Source organism: Cucurbita moschata, unplaced genomic scaffold, assembly GCF_002738365.1.
Source record: "Cucurbita moschata cultivar Rifu unplaced genomic scaffold, Cmos_1.0 Cmo_Scf00003, whole genome shotgun sequence".
Taxonomy (NCBI): Eukaryota; Viridiplantae; Streptophyta; class Magnoliopsida; order Cucurbitales; family Cucurbitaceae; genus Cucurbita; species Cucurbita moschata.
In genome coordinates, this window is record NW_019268519.1 from 6,577,528 (window position 1) to 6,594,287 (window position 16,760).

At 35.6% G+C, this 16,760-nt stretch overlaps 1 protein-coding gene and 1 non-coding gene across 2 annotated transcripts; both read right to left on the reverse strand.

Moving 5' to 3' along the window:
- Positions 1-184: 184 nt before the first annotated feature.
- Positions 185-255, reverse strand: TRNAG-GCC. The gene has a single exon. It is a non-coding gene; the product is annotated as a tRNA-Gly (tRNA).
- A 2,335-nt stretch (positions 256-2,590) lies between these two features.
- On the reverse strand, positions 2,591-12,302 carry LOC111438868 (autophagy-related protein 18h-like). Its single transcript, XM_023076690.1, has 9 exons — positions 11,883-12,302; positions 9,896-10,357; positions 9,077-9,511; positions 8,420-8,665; positions 7,546-8,340; positions 7,295-7,470; positions 4,384-4,469; positions 3,730-4,251; positions 2,591-2,977 (listed from the first exon to the last, which is right to left on the reverse strand). The coding sequence occupies exons 1-9, from the start codon at positions 12,066-12,068 to the stop codon at positions 2,973-2,975; spliced, it is 2,913 nt and encodes a 970-aa protein (XP_022932458.1). The 5' UTR covers positions 12,069-12,302; the 3' UTR covers positions 2,591-2,972.
- Between the last annotated feature and the right edge of the window lie 4,458 nt (positions 12,303-16,760).

Genomic DNA, 16,760 nt, shown 5'->3' on the forward strand with positions numbered 1-16,760 from the left:
TTTTTTTTTTTTTTTTTTTTTTTGTAATTATTTATTCATTTGGAATAAAATTTCAAAAAATTTCAAAAAAAGAAAAGTATTTTTTAAAGACACTTATGTCATCTTGAAGATCGGACGGACGTGATTGAACCCAATCAGTCGCTCAAAGTGAAGAAAAAAAAATCTTTATGGCGTGAGAAAAAAATGCACCAGCCGGGAATCGAACCCGGGTCTGTACCGTGGCAGGGTACTATTCTACCACTAGACCACTGGTGCTGATGTACTAACGTTTATCTTTTATTAATTAATATAAACTGTCAAACAATTAGCTACAAACAACTATAGGGTGGATTATGAGCCCTACTTTGTATATGATTTATTTATATAAAAACATAAATAAATCATATGAGAAGTTGATAGCTACAATGGTCGTAAATAATTCAACACGTATAATTTGAAACTATAGAAGAATGACGCTTACTGATCGTTATTTTGAAGACAATTATTCCTTCTACACTGATTGCAAGTAGATTATAATTATCGTCTTGGTGTAGAATATAATGACTAATTCTGAAAGAACAACTTTAAACTACGAATATAGCTTAATTCTTAAATATTTGTCCTCAACTCCACTCAAGATTAAAAATGAAATGAAATATTTCGAAGGCTAAAAGTCAATATACTCCGGCCTTACATCTTCAAGAGAATCGAAACCTCGAATTTTTTTAACTAAAAATGTACAACTTTGAGAAAGTTCAACTCAATTTGAGTCCCTTATTTATTATTATTTTGGTATAGGATACTTATGTGTCAGTTAAGTCAAGCTAAACAATCCTAATTTAAATAGCTCATGGGCGAGTATTTTGTTTTAAAAATAAATTTGGTCAATTGATTTGCTGAATGTTTTTAATATTTATCCTTTTCGAATATAATGTTTAAGTAAAAACAACACTATGGTGTGAGGCAAGGCTCTAATAGTTTTATGTTTTTTTAGTGTTTCCACTTTAATTTGTTATATATTAAGGAACGTGTGAAATGGTGTATTGATCAGATTTTGATAAGGGGTGTGTAAGATTGAAAAAAATAACTTGAAAATTTAGTACCAAAAACGGGAATCCCGAGTGCACACCTATATTATAGAATTTCTTTCGTCATAACTTTGAGAAAAGTTTTCAATCGACTTTCCATTTAAACATATTCATTATTTCTGATGATGTATTTGTTCCTAGCAAGTAAAAAGAGTTTTGCTTTAAATAAAGTTAAAAATAAAAGATCTCTCTACTCCCTCCCACATTCTCACATTCTCCTACAAAGTGAGGTAGGGAATATAATCTTTGTCTTCGGTCCCAATTGGTTCGGGAAGAAATCTCTCCATGTTCCCTCCCACATTATCCATTTAAATGGGGATTTTCTACCCCATTAGAAGTGAATCTCGGCCAGATTCTAATCTCATAGATTAAATAGACATCTCTAACTATTTTTAGCGTGTATATGTTCGAAGTGATGGCCAGTAACTTCTCAAAAGAAATTTTTACAAAGAACTCACTTGTAAAAGTAACAAGCATTAAGTCACTACTTAAAATGTCACTTTCCAAGACTTTCCTTTGTCCTATTGAAATTTATAATACCAACTTCCACCTACTTGGCTCACCTGCAAGTTCTTTGACTATTGACATCATTATCTGTATACATGCTATAAGGATGAACGTCTGACTTCCATATACATGCTAAAGTAACTATATCTTCTCTGACAAACGAGGTAACGTCAACATCTAATTAACGAACTTACTCTATGAGGACAATCCTTTTTCATGTGCTCAGATTGTCTGCATTCCCAACTATCTTTCTTTTGCACAGAGTCATTTTTTTTCAATTTCTAGCTATCAAGGCTGAGTGCTCCCATGAAGTACGATTTTTCTTTTTCTCATAATCAAATTTCATGCACATTTGCAAGAGAGAATTTAGTCTCTTAATTTATCACTCATGCTGGACTTCTTAGAACCTGTACTAGCACACTATCATTGGACCACCATCGTCGTTTTAACTCTTTGAAAGTATCATCACTCGTTTCCCTTCAAGGCCTTGTGCAACACAAATTTTATATTAGAACATCCTTCTACTTGCACTTGCCACAAATCAAAGTTCATCTTCCTATAAAATGACTCTGACTTATAAACCTTCACATATCTACTTCACTTCACTTCACTCCTACCTAATTTCAAAAAGTAAATATCTCACATTATTTCCAACACCATAACTTGTTCCTAGAAATTCTTTATGATGTGGAAATTTAGCGAATGTTACCATCACTAAGCATACGCATAAATCAAGAATGTTCTAATACTTGGTAACTGAAAATTTTCACTTCTTTATTATCTTAAAAAAAAAAAAAGAAAAAAAGAAAAAAAAGAAAAAACATATAATGGCATTTGACAGACCTTGGTTCCTTCATTGTAAAGATGGGTTGTAATATAGCTTTAATTCCTAGAGTGTCAATTCTTCCAGCAGCTCCTGCAGAAACAACCACAAAATAACCTCCACAATCTGATAAGTTTTTCCAAACAAGAATTTGAAATCTGAATGAGAAAATTACAGTACAGTACAGCAGCAATAAACTATTCATTTTTTTCACTTTATTCCCTTTTTTTTTTTTCATTTTTCTTCGAAGAATGAATAATAATATTACACAGCATTGGTAAGAACACTGACCACAAATCATTTGAGCTATGAATTTCAATTTACAGTATGTACACAGAACTCAAAGGGGAGGAAATGAGGAAACTAGGTACCAGTCCCACAAGTGCTACCATCAATAACATATCACTTCTATCTGTCAGTAGCATTGTACTCATCGAAATCCAACAAGCCCAATTTTATTAATTAGGATAGACGCTCTAACACGACGACGACGATGACAACCAGCAGACTGTTCTCTGAGGCATTTGAAATCCAACAGTCGATTATTACAGAACACTATGACATGCGAAGAAATACTACCCTGCAAGATGAATTTGTGGCATTAAATTACAGATGAGTGCTGTGAATAGGACTTCATAACTATAGACATGAGCAATATTAAGTAAACCAAACATGAGAAATAAATGTCACAGTTCAAGATTTAGCCCAAAATCGAAGAAACATAACTATTTACATACAAATATGCAGTTCACATCCTGCTATTGAGCTCATCAGGAAAATAAAACACAATGAAACCATCAGTTTACTTAAAATACAATAAACAGATATAACTCCGGTTTCTTTCTTCCAATTGTGCAATCTTATATGAACACATCACTTCAATGAACCACAACCACCAACAAGTGTCTCTTTGAAACATAAAGCAACTATTGGTGAAGTAAATTTTGTAAGGTGTGTTCCGAGTGCTTCTAGGACAAGTGATTCTGGATATGTTACTAACAACAAATCATTTTAGTATTTGGTTTTATCCTCGTTGAAAGTACTTTCGAAATACTTTCCAATCAAACACTTGCACCAAAAGAACTCTACAAGTGCCTTTTTCACAAAACACTTCAAATGATTTTGATTACATCCAAACATACCTTTAATACTGTCACCACCATAAATGTTTTGTATGTGTGTTAAATTCAGAAATTTGTTAATTTAATTCATTAGTTAGTCTGCCAGAGCCATTTACCCTTGTGGCAACAGAACAGCAGATTTTTCTTCCGCAAGCCAAGCCACTCTAGAAATAAGAATAAAATATTAACAAAATTTTCACCCAATTTGTACCTTCCTCAGAGAAAGCAAATATGCCACCAAGCATGTCATCAGTGTCCCCATCTTCCTCACATTTCTCCCTGTAATGAGGACTACCACTACTGTCTATGTCGTCAGTTAAAGCTGGTGGGTCACGGCAGTTACTAAGACCCATCGCTTTACAATATTCTTCTTGAAAGAATGGTTCGTAATCAAATGAGTCACCCGTTGGTCCCTCATCAAGAATATTCATACTCAAGTCAGAACGGTTGGAACTTGTATTCGAGCCCTCACTGACCCCTCCACATTTGGACGACTGAACCGCTCTTAAAATAGTTCTATCGGTGGAGAGTGAGCAACTTGTTACCGTTGACGGGCTGTTAGTAAAATCACTGCCTTCAACTGGGGAAAGTCCAGTGCTAGATTGTTTAGAAGAAACCGAAGCCCATTCTTGGAAAGACTTCTCTTTCATAACTGGCGAGGACAAAACCGATCCATCCTTCTCTTCCATCTTAATGTCACCCACAGACTTGGCAATGGGTGCATAAGACACATCTGAAAATCATAGTAGAAGGTTAGGGAAAAAGGAGACACTGGAATATAATGAATTGATAAACTTGAAAAAAAACGAGTGTTTATAATAACCAGCTGAATTTTCCTCCAAGCCAGGTGAATCCAACTTTATACCTGAAATGATATCACCTTCTGAATACTTCATTCCAGCGCTATGAGAATCTAAACTTGGGCTAGAGCTTTTTGCTCCAGCATGGCTCCTGCAAAAGAAACCAACTCCAACTTTCAGCCAACTAAGTGTCTTTACAATTCACTTATTGATATGGAATCACGTGGCATCAAGGTAAGCAATTCAGTACCAAGCAAGCGTAAAATACATATATCACAGATTTTACTCACATGAACCATTCTCTTAAGACATTGTGCAAGAAATGCACACATCAACAGCAAAAGGCTAACGAAATAAAAGAACAAATGGATTAAGACATTGGCAGTATTCGAGGAAAAATAAGCAACAATTGAATACACAAAGCATCAACATAAATCTTCTGCAGCATGCACAGACAGAGTACAAAGTTGTTGAAAGCCTAACACATCTTGCACAACCACCAGTAACATTTACATCATGCAAAAGGCATAAAAACTCTCATTTTTTAACTAGAAACAAAGATGTATATTACTAAAAAATACCACAGAACAACCTGAGAGAAAGGAGTAGAGGGAACCCTTCTCCAAAGAACTATCAAAGACGACTCTTCCACTTGTAATAGTTGTCGAAACGCTATAATTACAAAAGAATTTAGTGTGGTTTATACACCACCAAGAGACATTATGCTGCATCAAAAGCCAAAGGACTGAAAAAAAAACACTTATCTTCAAATAACCAAATTTTCCTTTCTTTACAAAGGCTCCAAAGGAGGAAGCCATCACCATAATAGCCTCCCTTTTCCCTCCAAAGACACTCATATCAAGCACTTCAAAAACCCACTCTTCGATCTTCTTAGAGAGACAAAAGTCCACCCCCAAGCTCATTGAAAATAGAATACCACCCCTTGGCCATAAACAAGCATCAAGCTGCAGGAAAATGTGGTCAAACGACTTCTTGCAGGCAAAAGCAGCTGATTGAGGGCGAAACCACCCAATTTCAAAACTTTGTCTGTAGCTTTTCGTAGGTATTTAGGCTTCTATAAGCCAAAGGCCATAAAATGACTTAAACTTTTGAGGAATCTTGAACTTCCAAATTAAACCTACTAGGGGATAGTTCACTCTCATTGTCCCGTTGGTCATCTTCAGAAAGGAAGACTTGTTCGTAAAGGAGCCTGATGGATCAATCCTCCATGTATGATGGTAATTCTATCTTGATCATGGGAAACACTTCAGCAAGGAAAAGGAAATTCTTTGGGTAACCTTCATCAAGGCTTTCTCATGATCAATGTTTGAAAAAACTATTGGCTATAGAACCAGACGCCTAGAGGCTCTAACTATTAGCCTCAAGACTAAGGGCTTCTTTTTCATAGGAAACACTTATGCCTCTATGAAACCACGCTAAGGCTTAAAGTCTCTATGTCTCGTGTAATTATTAGAAGAATAATATTAATTTGTCACGTTCTTTAAAAATATAAAGTTGAGTTGTAACAGTTTAAACTACTGCTACTTTTATACTTAGGTTTTAAATATTGAAGACAAACATTTAAAGAATAAGCCATTCCTATTAACAATAGTAGTAAATTATATATATATATATATACATATATATATAAGAATCTGATCATTCATTGAGAAAAATGAAAGAAAAACAAGGGCATGCAAAAAACCAAACCTACAAAAAAATATAATAATAAATAAATAAATAAAATAGGAATCCAAAAACTAACAACAGAAACAAACTTCAATCCAACAAATTCAAGCAAAGATCATAATTACAAAAAGGAATAGGAATTGACGCCCACAAAGACGCATGAAATCTCACCGCCTCTCTACATCTCTAAAAATCCTATCATTCTCCTCAAGTCAAATACCCCACAAAATGACAAATAAACTAGCGTGCCACAAGACTTTGCCCTCATCTCGAAAAAGCAAACCCAAAAACACCTCCTCCACCAAAGCAAAGCAATCTCTATTCCAAGCCAAACATAACTCGAATAAAGTCAATCATTGAGCCCAAAGAGACTGAAAAAGCTAACAACCCCACAAGTGATGGCGATCCACAGCCTAGCACTTGCAAAAAATGGATAACTACAGGAATAACACCAAGGAGGAGGGTCTCTAAACGCAGTCCATAGTAGTGACACTAAAGATGTCATTTTAGAATTATTGTTCAACTAGCCATTGATTCTCTGCATTTCTAAACAACAATTTTCAATATATTCGGATGGCATCTCACATTTCCTAGGAAGGTAAAGGATCTATTGGCATCTCACATTTCCTAGGAAGGTAAAGGATCTATTGGACATGACCTTAAGGTACCACCCTTTCAAGAATGCAAAAGCCCTATTATGGAAAAACCTCATTATGGCTTTCTTTTGGAATCTATCGAAAGAAAAAAATCAAAAAAATATTTGCAGAAAGAAGTTTTTGTTAGCACGATCACTAGAGAAACCCCTTATTGATAATAAGAGAAGGATTACAACCTAGTTACACATTTGAGAGGTCGGAAAAACTCTCCTTCCTATGCTCAACAACATTTAAAAGCAGCCCTCCCCTCTTCCCTTCTACAACTATTAACTACAAACACAACACATAGCTAATTGACTATCTAACATTGATCCCACATGACTAAATAACCACCCGTAGCCACCTGCAGCTACCTATAAGGCTATAACTATCCATGACGCTACTCATTAGTCTTAATCCCATCTTACAAGTCCCATTCCTAACATATGTAAATCGGAATTGAGGTCTATCAGGTTATGTCTTGCCCAATTTTTATTCCTTCCTTAGCTAGAGGTATGAATTATCCTAATACATTGGAAGAGAAGAGGTGAGACAAAAAACAGAAAATCCTGCCAACTAATACGGGATATTAAATTAAAAGAATATGGCAACACAAATTTACAGCAATGAAATGAGACACGATTATCATCACCTGCCATGCCAATCAGACTGTACCCCACGAAAATGGTCGAAAACTGGAAGCAAATCCTTCCGCTTAATTTCCACCTCATTAGTAAGTATTTTCTCTATCTCAATCTCCCCATTCATGTGATCTTTTATGCTACTTGGCTCATTAGACCCAGGAAAACTCATTGTATAGAAATGTACCTGCAATAGAGAGGAAAAAACACCAACTTAATAAATGCCTGAAAAAAAAAATCAGAAAGGCACTATGACCAATACCTTGGATTTCTGCCAGATAGGTATCCTCCCAGAGTTTATCTGCACCTCAGAATTGGATAGGTATAAGAGAGAACAGTCACGTGGCTTTTCTGACTCTTGGGCTTCAAGATGCTCATGTTTATAGGATGTATCCTCAACAGCTTCTGCAGTTCCTTTTCTCCTGAGAGTAATAGAAGATATGCATTCCTCTCTCTCTGGCCAAGCAGCTCTTCGGCAAACATCCCACCATTGAATAGGTTCAACTTTAACTCGCAATTCCTCATCTTTCATCTGCATTGAAGCATTTGGGCTTCTCGAAATAGTTTCACCACATTCTCCCCCCATTGGTGGAAGCAGTTTATGTTGAATCACATGGCCAGAAGGAGTAAACACCAATAGATGTTCCAAAGTATTCGAACCTAATTGAGGAGATTGCAGATTCTGAGGTGTGCAACGATGGAAAACAGCAGAAACAGCACCTGATGGAATGGAAACCTTTCCAGATGCCGAAACAGCTGACATACTGACAGTATTAAGCCATCCTGAATTACAATTCTTAATTCTGCTAACCACAGAAAGAGTGACAGTAGGAGGAGGAGAAGGAGAAAAGGATTGCTGGTTTGTGATAAAAGATGAAGTTGACCACCAAGGGACAGATGAAGCTGGTAAAGGATTAGGCCCATCAACTAAAGAATTGTGCATTTGAAGAACAGTTTCACCTCCAAAAGGTGAAAGAGCAAAAATATGGCAAGTTCCCCGGGAAGAGACAATAGCTATCCATTGACTATAGTGACTAAAACAAATATCTTGTATTACCTGGATTGAGAGCAATAAAAAGGACCACTTGTAAGCACATAAGAGTTAATGAAAAGTTAATGAAAAGGCAAGAACGTACAGCTGATGTCATGCCACGATGAAGCTTATACAGGTGCACATGGGAGGAACTCCAATCATAGCTGTGAGTACCAGATCCATTTTGTAGGCGGGATGGCATAATCCTAAAAATGTTAATATTGCTACCATGGGTTGAGGCAGTAACTAGAAGGGTCCCGCTTGGATCAAAACAAAGTGCAGAAATTGGACTTGAGTGAGCCTTAAATTGTGATACAACAGCTTTAGAGACAAAATCTTTCACAACAACCTGCAAAAAGAGCAACGTTGAAAACCGGGGGCAAAGCTATCAGAATTTCCCATATTGAATAGTATAAATATGTCCTCATTCATATGATCAGACTCTAACTAGCAGTAGGAAGTATTAAGTAGTTGATACCTGAGCTCCCTAAAATGATAGGATAGAAGCCAAATCTTAGTAGCCAATACCCAAAAACTTCAGTGTCATTCACAGAACAAGATGCATAACATTGACAACCTTTAATCACAAACGTTAGTAGGTTGCTATGCAATATCCGTTTACTTTTTATATTTTACTGCTTTCAGAAATATCAAAAGAAGATATAACATGTTGATTAATATAAGTAACTATCGCAAAAATATATCAGACTATTTTTCAATGCACATGCAAAACTTACGGTATAAAAGTCAAAAGACTAACCATTCCATCAGCATCCGTTTCTGTTGATGCCAGCCGGCCAACTTTTCGACTTGAATTTGATGATAGTGGAGAATTGGAACCATCAGGTACAAACTCTTGATAGTATTTAGACAATGTTTTATAACCCTTGTCACCCAAATTAATTAGCCCAGCAGCCAAATGCTTACTAGATTCCATGGCATATCGGGCCACCAAACTTCCACTGCTAGGTGATGTTGATGGGCTTACACCAGGAGGTGTAGGACTTTGTGGGCTTAAACGGCCAGTATTGGACTGCAAAGGATTGTTGGAAGCATAAGCTAACCATCTAGGACCTACAGCCATAGGTCCATAGCCAATATTAACCCCAGTTGGTCCTTGGCCACCCAATTGAGGAACTGGATAAGTGAGAACACTAAATTTACTCTCAAGGGTGAGAGCATCAAAGCAATAAATCTGTAAACAAAAGGAGTAAATAATTAAAAAAAAATTGAAATGTAAGCAATGGACCATCCTTCATAATCAGTTTAATATTCATAGGAAACACATTATTGGTTTAAACAGCAAAACTAGCAAAAGATAGTTTTGATTTTTTTTTTTTTTTTAATCCATCAGAAAATAGTCTTGATTTTTTAAAAGTCCCCCAGAAAATGGTCTTCCTTAACTACAAGACCAGCAACCATCCATCCATTTGATTAGTTTGGGAAAAAAAACACATCCATTGTTAAGGCAATTGTATGCCAAGTGTTTTATATGGTTAATTATGTATCAGAAAGAAAAAGGAAATAGAAATCTTTTTCTTAATTACAAATAATATTCATGAGCATAATATAAGCTTACTTGTGATGCAAGACCAACAGCCACAATTTTGGGGCTGCATCTAATCATGTACACAGTTGAGCGAAATCTCAGAACATGAACATAACTGCGAGATTTTAATGAGTAAAACCTAACAGCCGTAGGGGAGAGGGTAATGTTCTCTGAATGACCATTAGGATATCCATCTCTCACCAACCCATTTCTGTCACTTTGCATCAGACCTGAACTCTGGGTCTCATCACATGCGACAACCAAAAGAATTGGGTGTGATGCTCCAAAGCCTTCCTGACCAGCAGCAGACTCAGCCGGAAGAGGCTGCATCTGCAAGAATGTGGCTGGATCATCCCGTCTTGAAACCAGTTCGCTGACGTTGGGAGCATCTTCAACGTCAAGAACTTGAAAGCCATTTGTATAACCAACTAAAAGCACATGTTTGAAGAAGGATGGACTGAGCTCAAGTCTGTCGAATCCAGCCCATAATACCTGTTTGATCACAATTGAGAATTCTTACTAAACTGCGCATTGCACCACAATATGACATGCTAGAGAAAGTACTACAGAAAACAAATATATTCCACACAGAATAGGTCTGTTGCATTAAAGATGCATTGCATCACAGAAAAATCTACTTGTAAAATAATATTTTTCTAGTTCCAAATAGGAAAATTTCTGATCAAAATGCTGCTACAAATTTAAACATCCACATCAAAATGACTTACTTAATGATAAAGAATCAAATCAAGGTGGTATACATATGATAAAGCAAATTCAAAACAAAAGCAAAAATTTCTTTTAAAGACTTATATGATCCTAATGATATCCCAATAGGTTCTCAGGTTCACAAAATTCTTCATATAGTGTTGCTTCTTTTCTTTGTAGGTTCTCCGTAGTTCATGTTTTCACTCTAACAAACATGGCTGCACTTCTGGTAGTAGACTAGTAATTTTTTTTGTTTTTTACTTGAACAACTTGTAAGGTGGAGATTCAAACTTCTAATATTTTGGTCGAGGATATATATATGAACAAATTAAGTCAAGCTCAAGTTGGTACTCGAGGTTAGTAGTAGAGCAGAGTATAGAGTACTAATCAGCGAGAAATCCTCTTAGTAAAACAAAATAGAATAAAATATGAAAAAGAAAACATATAATGCATCTCGAACAATAAATGCATAAGAAATGCTAAAATCCAAAGAACTTGCGCTTTCAGACCAGCAATATTGAAAGAATAAAGCTTTATCCAAAACACCAACCCTCGCATTGTCCTAAAAGTTGGTTTATTGTTCTCCAATCAAACAACCCTACATAAAACTAAAAACACACGCTTACAAATGGTTCTTTTCTTTTACTTGCCAACTACTCGAAATATCCTAGCAAAATCAGTGCACACACTCAACAAAGAATAGACTAATATAATAAAAAGAAAGATGAGAAGGGGGGGAAAAGCCCTTTATTTAGCAACAAACACAAGTATCTAATGTTTCTACAATTGAAGTTCAAAAAAATTGAAATTTCCGAAAGAATCTCCCAGACCATACAAAATGCAAAGGATCAAAAGAAGTAAAAGAAATCCTAAACTCACAGGATCCTTAGGTAAGATCACTCATTAAACCAGCGGTGGTCATGTAGATTTGACGGGAAAAAAATGCTGAACTAAGTAATTAGTTCACATTCTCCTCAATTCTCATTTTCTTTCCAACAGATGATCTTAGGAGCCTCGAGATACCAAATCTGCAGTAGCTAAAGGCAACCAGAGACTTGATGAACAAATATTCTCAATGTTTAATCTCTCTTATCCTCCAGCATTCTAAACAACCAAAAATGACGGCACTAAAACACCCAAAATCATCGATACAGCCCTAAAACCCCCCCAAAACATACAAATCTGCCGAACTCTCTCCCAATCCAATCGTCAACTCATCCAAACGCAAACTTGGGGAAAACGTAAAATCACTTCCCCAAGTAACGAAATCCCCAACAAACAAAAATTAAAATAAAGAAGTAAAGTAGACCTGATCCTTGTGATCGTGAGCATCGCCGGAGATGGAGGCAGCAACGGTAGCACTGGCTGAGCGGACACCGGAAGAAGCAGTTTTAATACAGGACGAAATAAATTTCAATGAATTCGGAAGAAAGCCGTTGGCGCTCTTGTTAGTGGTGCTACTGTTGTTGCTATTAACCTTAGCGTAGCTCTTCATAATCAAATCAGAAGCAAAAGAGAGAAGGCTGGATTACCCCGCCGTCACCGGAGAAATGGACCAAGGAGTAAGGCGGAGAGCGATCGGGAATCAGCAAACGAAAAGGAAGGACATGGCAGCGGCGGTAGAGTTCGCCGGCGAGGAAAACAGTGTCGTTTCGTTGCGGTGGCTACGGTGGCGGTGGTGGTGGTGGCGTCGTTTTGAGGTGTAGTTTGACCTTCAGTTACAGACACGGTTCCTTTCTCTTTCTATTATAAATCTCAATTTTAATTTTTCATTTTATTATTATTATTTTTTTTATATTTTTATGTCGCTGTGTTTCCGCCTCATGGTTATGAGCTCTTCGTGCGCTGTGTTCTTGTTAAGATTACACTGTAAGGAAGATGGCGTGTAAAATTACCATTTCCCACCTAGTGGATCGAGGGTATTTTTGGAATTTTACTTTTTTTTTTCTAAATCTAACCCATTTCAATTAATTAGAGTTGGGTTAGTTTAGATTAAATATTTTATTTTAATAATATTCAAATCTCTCGACATTTATAAAAACAAATAAAATTGAGAAGCGAATTCAAATTATAGCCTTCGGTAAGAACCCACGTGTTGATCCATATTAGCCATAAAAACTTATTTAAAATAAGTTTTAATTAGAAAAAATTGGAAAGAAATCACCAATTTAGGGACGTTTTACTCAAGTAGCATATCAAACCTTCTAAAAGTGATTAGGGGACCCTACTCATTGGGCTGAGCCAACCTCCAACCACTTGCATTACCAAGCTCGCCCAGTAATATCTTCGATCCAACGGAGCTCTAAGGCTCCACATGTGTCTCAGCCCCCTGCATTGTGCAATGCGACGGCCCCGTTGGAATCGTAGTTTTTAATGGCCGAGCTTGGTAATGTGGGCTTGTAACTCAAATGAGGGGCATTAGAGTAGTGGGAGGTTAGCTCAGCTCAATGAGTAGGGTCCATGGAGTGAATATCTGGTACGTCCATTCCAAGTATGGAGTTGGGCTGTTGTGCTTGGGTGAAGGCCCAGAGGCAGCGTCCTTTAGAGATGGAGGAAATCGCGTGAGGCTGGCTTTATAGAGCAGCGTAACCTCCCTCTCCTGTCGGTGGAAGGATAGTGGGACTTAGTTAGCTATAACTATGTTCACATGAGTAGAATATGAACTTGTTAAGAGTTCATCTTTGTTATGCGTATTTTATGACATGTTGCTCGTTAGTCTATTAAACTCTATGGAAAGTCGTAATCGACGTCCTGAGTGCTAAGTTAGGAAAATTAGTATTCCTAATCATCGAGTTGTAGCCTATTTCAGACTATTAGAGCGTCTAGTACACAAGTCATACTTGACCGAGAGCAAATCTTACATACCAGCCTAAAGTTCATAGTAAACATGAATAGGAAAACCAAGTGAAGGTTAGTTAGAATACCATGAGATTTGCATTAAAACGCAAAGGCTTCATTGGGAAACAAAGAACATACAACGGAAGGATGTTGTCACTAGTAATAAATTGAGAAGCAAACCCAGTAAAGAGCTCGAGTTAGAATCGGGATAGGCGATCCCAGCTTATGAAACAAGTGAATAGTTGGACTTAGAATTCGATTTAAACTAAAACCTTTAAACGAGCCATTAATTAGTAAATTTAAATATATTGAAAACACGACTAATGTAACTTGTTAATTACAAGCGAGTTACTTAATTACTAAGTAAATTAATAAGTTATCAAAATTATTTTAAATTTTCTTTTCAAATAGACGAGATGCAATATGATGGAGACGATAACGTGGATAAGCTGGGTGTTCATTCAAATTTTTATTTTTAATAAAAATAAAATATTTATCTATTTATTTATTTTGAAACATTTATTTAATTAAGATTTACAATTAAATTAATATATTTTTTTGAAAAATTACGAACAAAATAGTTAAAAAATTATTTTTAAGAGTGATAGGAGAATAAATAATAAAACATAATTATAAAATTAAATAAATATATGTAGATATATAATTGTATCATTAAAAAAAATATTTTTTAAAATTAATAATAAATTCGAGTCGGTTCAGTTTAATCTAATTTAGTTTTAGGGAAATCCATACACCAACCCAAGTAAAAAAAATTCATTCATCTTTGTTAGACGAACACGACTCTCCATAATGGTATGATATTGTCCACTTTGAGCATAAGCTATCATGGCTTTGCTTTGGGTTTCCCATGGCGCATACCAATAGAGAGAATATTCTTTCTTTATAAATCCATGATCATTCCCTAAATTAGCCGATGTTGGACTTTCATCATCCAACAATCTTGACCTAACCCACCCAAAAAGATGTTCATAACTCGATCAATCCAAATTGTGGGTTGGATTGGATTGGTCGGGTTTTTCGGGGAATCCGATTTTTTGAACACCCTTATAATCTTCTACATTAATATAGTCCAGAAGGATTGGATTGGTTGAATTTTTTCGGTGATCGAGTCTTTCTTACGCGTATAGCCTAAATGAATACTTCAAAATTAATAAAAAAAAAAAAGCATATAAAGGGTGAAATGACAAAAATGGGCAAATAGAAACAAAACCAATATAATAAAAAATAGGTGCGAATTGGAATTTTCCATAAAGGCGTTGAGCGGACTCAACAAAACCTCCTCCAACACTCCATTCAACCGCCTCGCTTCACGGGAGAAGCGTAATTAATGCAAAGAAGAGGGGGCCATCGTCAATATAACAAACTTTTAGGGTGTTTTGTGCAAATTTGTGAAAGTTTGGAACAGCTGTTGGGTCACGACAACGTATTCGAATATCTTAACAAAGATGCTGAAACCATAAAATTTCCCCTTTTTTTAAAAAAAAAAAAATTTGTTAATATTAATTGTATTTTTTTGAGGCATACATAAATTACTTTAAAAAAAAAAAAAAAAAAAAACCATTTTTTCCTTTCTCAAATCTCAATTCTTTCCCTTTTTTCGTTTCTGTATTTTTTTTTTGTTTTTTTATTTTAATTTTTGTCTTCATGTTTCTGCCTCAAGGTTACGAGTTCTTTGTCGGTTATGTATGGGTGTAAAATTACCATTTTACCCTTGCCTTTTTGAGCGATACTTTTTGTTTGACACGATACTACTTTTAACTATTAATCAAATATACTAGCTAAATTGTACACGGTTCAGTTCGTTAAGATATGTATTATCAACTAAGAAAGCATAGGCTTGAATCATTTACCATCACTATTGTAACGTGTGACATCAAATTTTAAAAATATGGTAACGTGTAAAAATGTCTAAATTAGTGTGACATCAAATTGTTAATGTATGCCTTGCTTATCTATTTGGTCTCTTTTATACATCAAAATATCTCACTTTACTGAGAGATGTGTCTTAAGACATATTTTACTGTATTCGTAAGAAAATAGATCTATTCGCCAAAAGAAATTCAAAAGATTTATCTGCTTTCTCCATGTGCGAGCAACGCAACCCTATAGTTTGGTCCTTTTATTTATTTATATATATACATATTTGCGTTATTTTGGCTTTTGATAGTCTTAATTTTTTAACCGTTTTTTTCTTTTAACTCAATTTAGGGTCTATCTATAATGAGAGCTCTGTGACTTATCGTTAAATCTTGCGGTGCATGATAAGACTCTACTAGTTCTAAGTCTAGCTGGTTTGGACGAGCCATGTTTTCTAGAATTAAAAGCTTGAAAAACTGTAATAGGATTATTAAGGACTCACCAATTAATCCCTTTTAGTTGACCATTATCGAATGATATTTTTCCTAATGTCCCAACAACTTAATAGAGAACCCATGAGTGTAGGTGTACTCCAAATGAGTCGAGTACAAGACATCGTGAGATGAAGATCAATAGCTCAATAAGGTCTCGGATCGGGTCAAAACTCAAGAGATAAAAAAGTTAGAGGACATTGTACCCTAGACAAGAAGACCGAATAGATTTCTATTTCGATTTTGTATTTTAAACTTCCACGTACGTATTTTGTATCCGAATATTTTATGTAATTAACGCACTTTGATTTAAATTTTTGAACTCCATCGTGTCACCCTTTATTTTAAAAATTGAAACATTTTATCGAGCTTTTTGACCGTTTATGATTTGAAGTCTCAAAAAGCAGGTTGTTACATTATCTGAACCTAAAATGAAATTCATATGGTTATGATGAGCTCATATGAGCTAATAAAATTGAGCCTTAGGTTATAGGTTCTATAGACTTCTTTAGACAGCGAGTCGTAGAGTTCTCCATAACCCAATTCAAAGAAAGTATTTATCACGTTCATGCATGTGAATCTTGATAAGTTATGTGATATTGTTGAGTTAGCAACGAACGAAAACTGATTATAACCCAACTTTTTTTATTTTGTGTGACAGATTATGGCTTCATGGATGAAAAATCCATTGAGACAGGGATAGAAAAGGAGAGAACAAACACGGTAGATCATACTCGAAAATGCCTCAATGGGTGAAGCACCTAGGGAACCGACACTCGAACAAACACAAACACAAACACTTGTGAGTGCATGTACGAAGAAACCAAGTAGTTAAGGGATTTTAGAAAGTACGAACCTTTCGATAGATGAGCTATAGAGTCACTAGGATGCTAGTTATTAAGGTTGAAACTGATCTTGAGTTGCCATCCAAACACGAACACTTTCTTGGAGGAATAATTTTCGGATAGAAAGACTCAAAT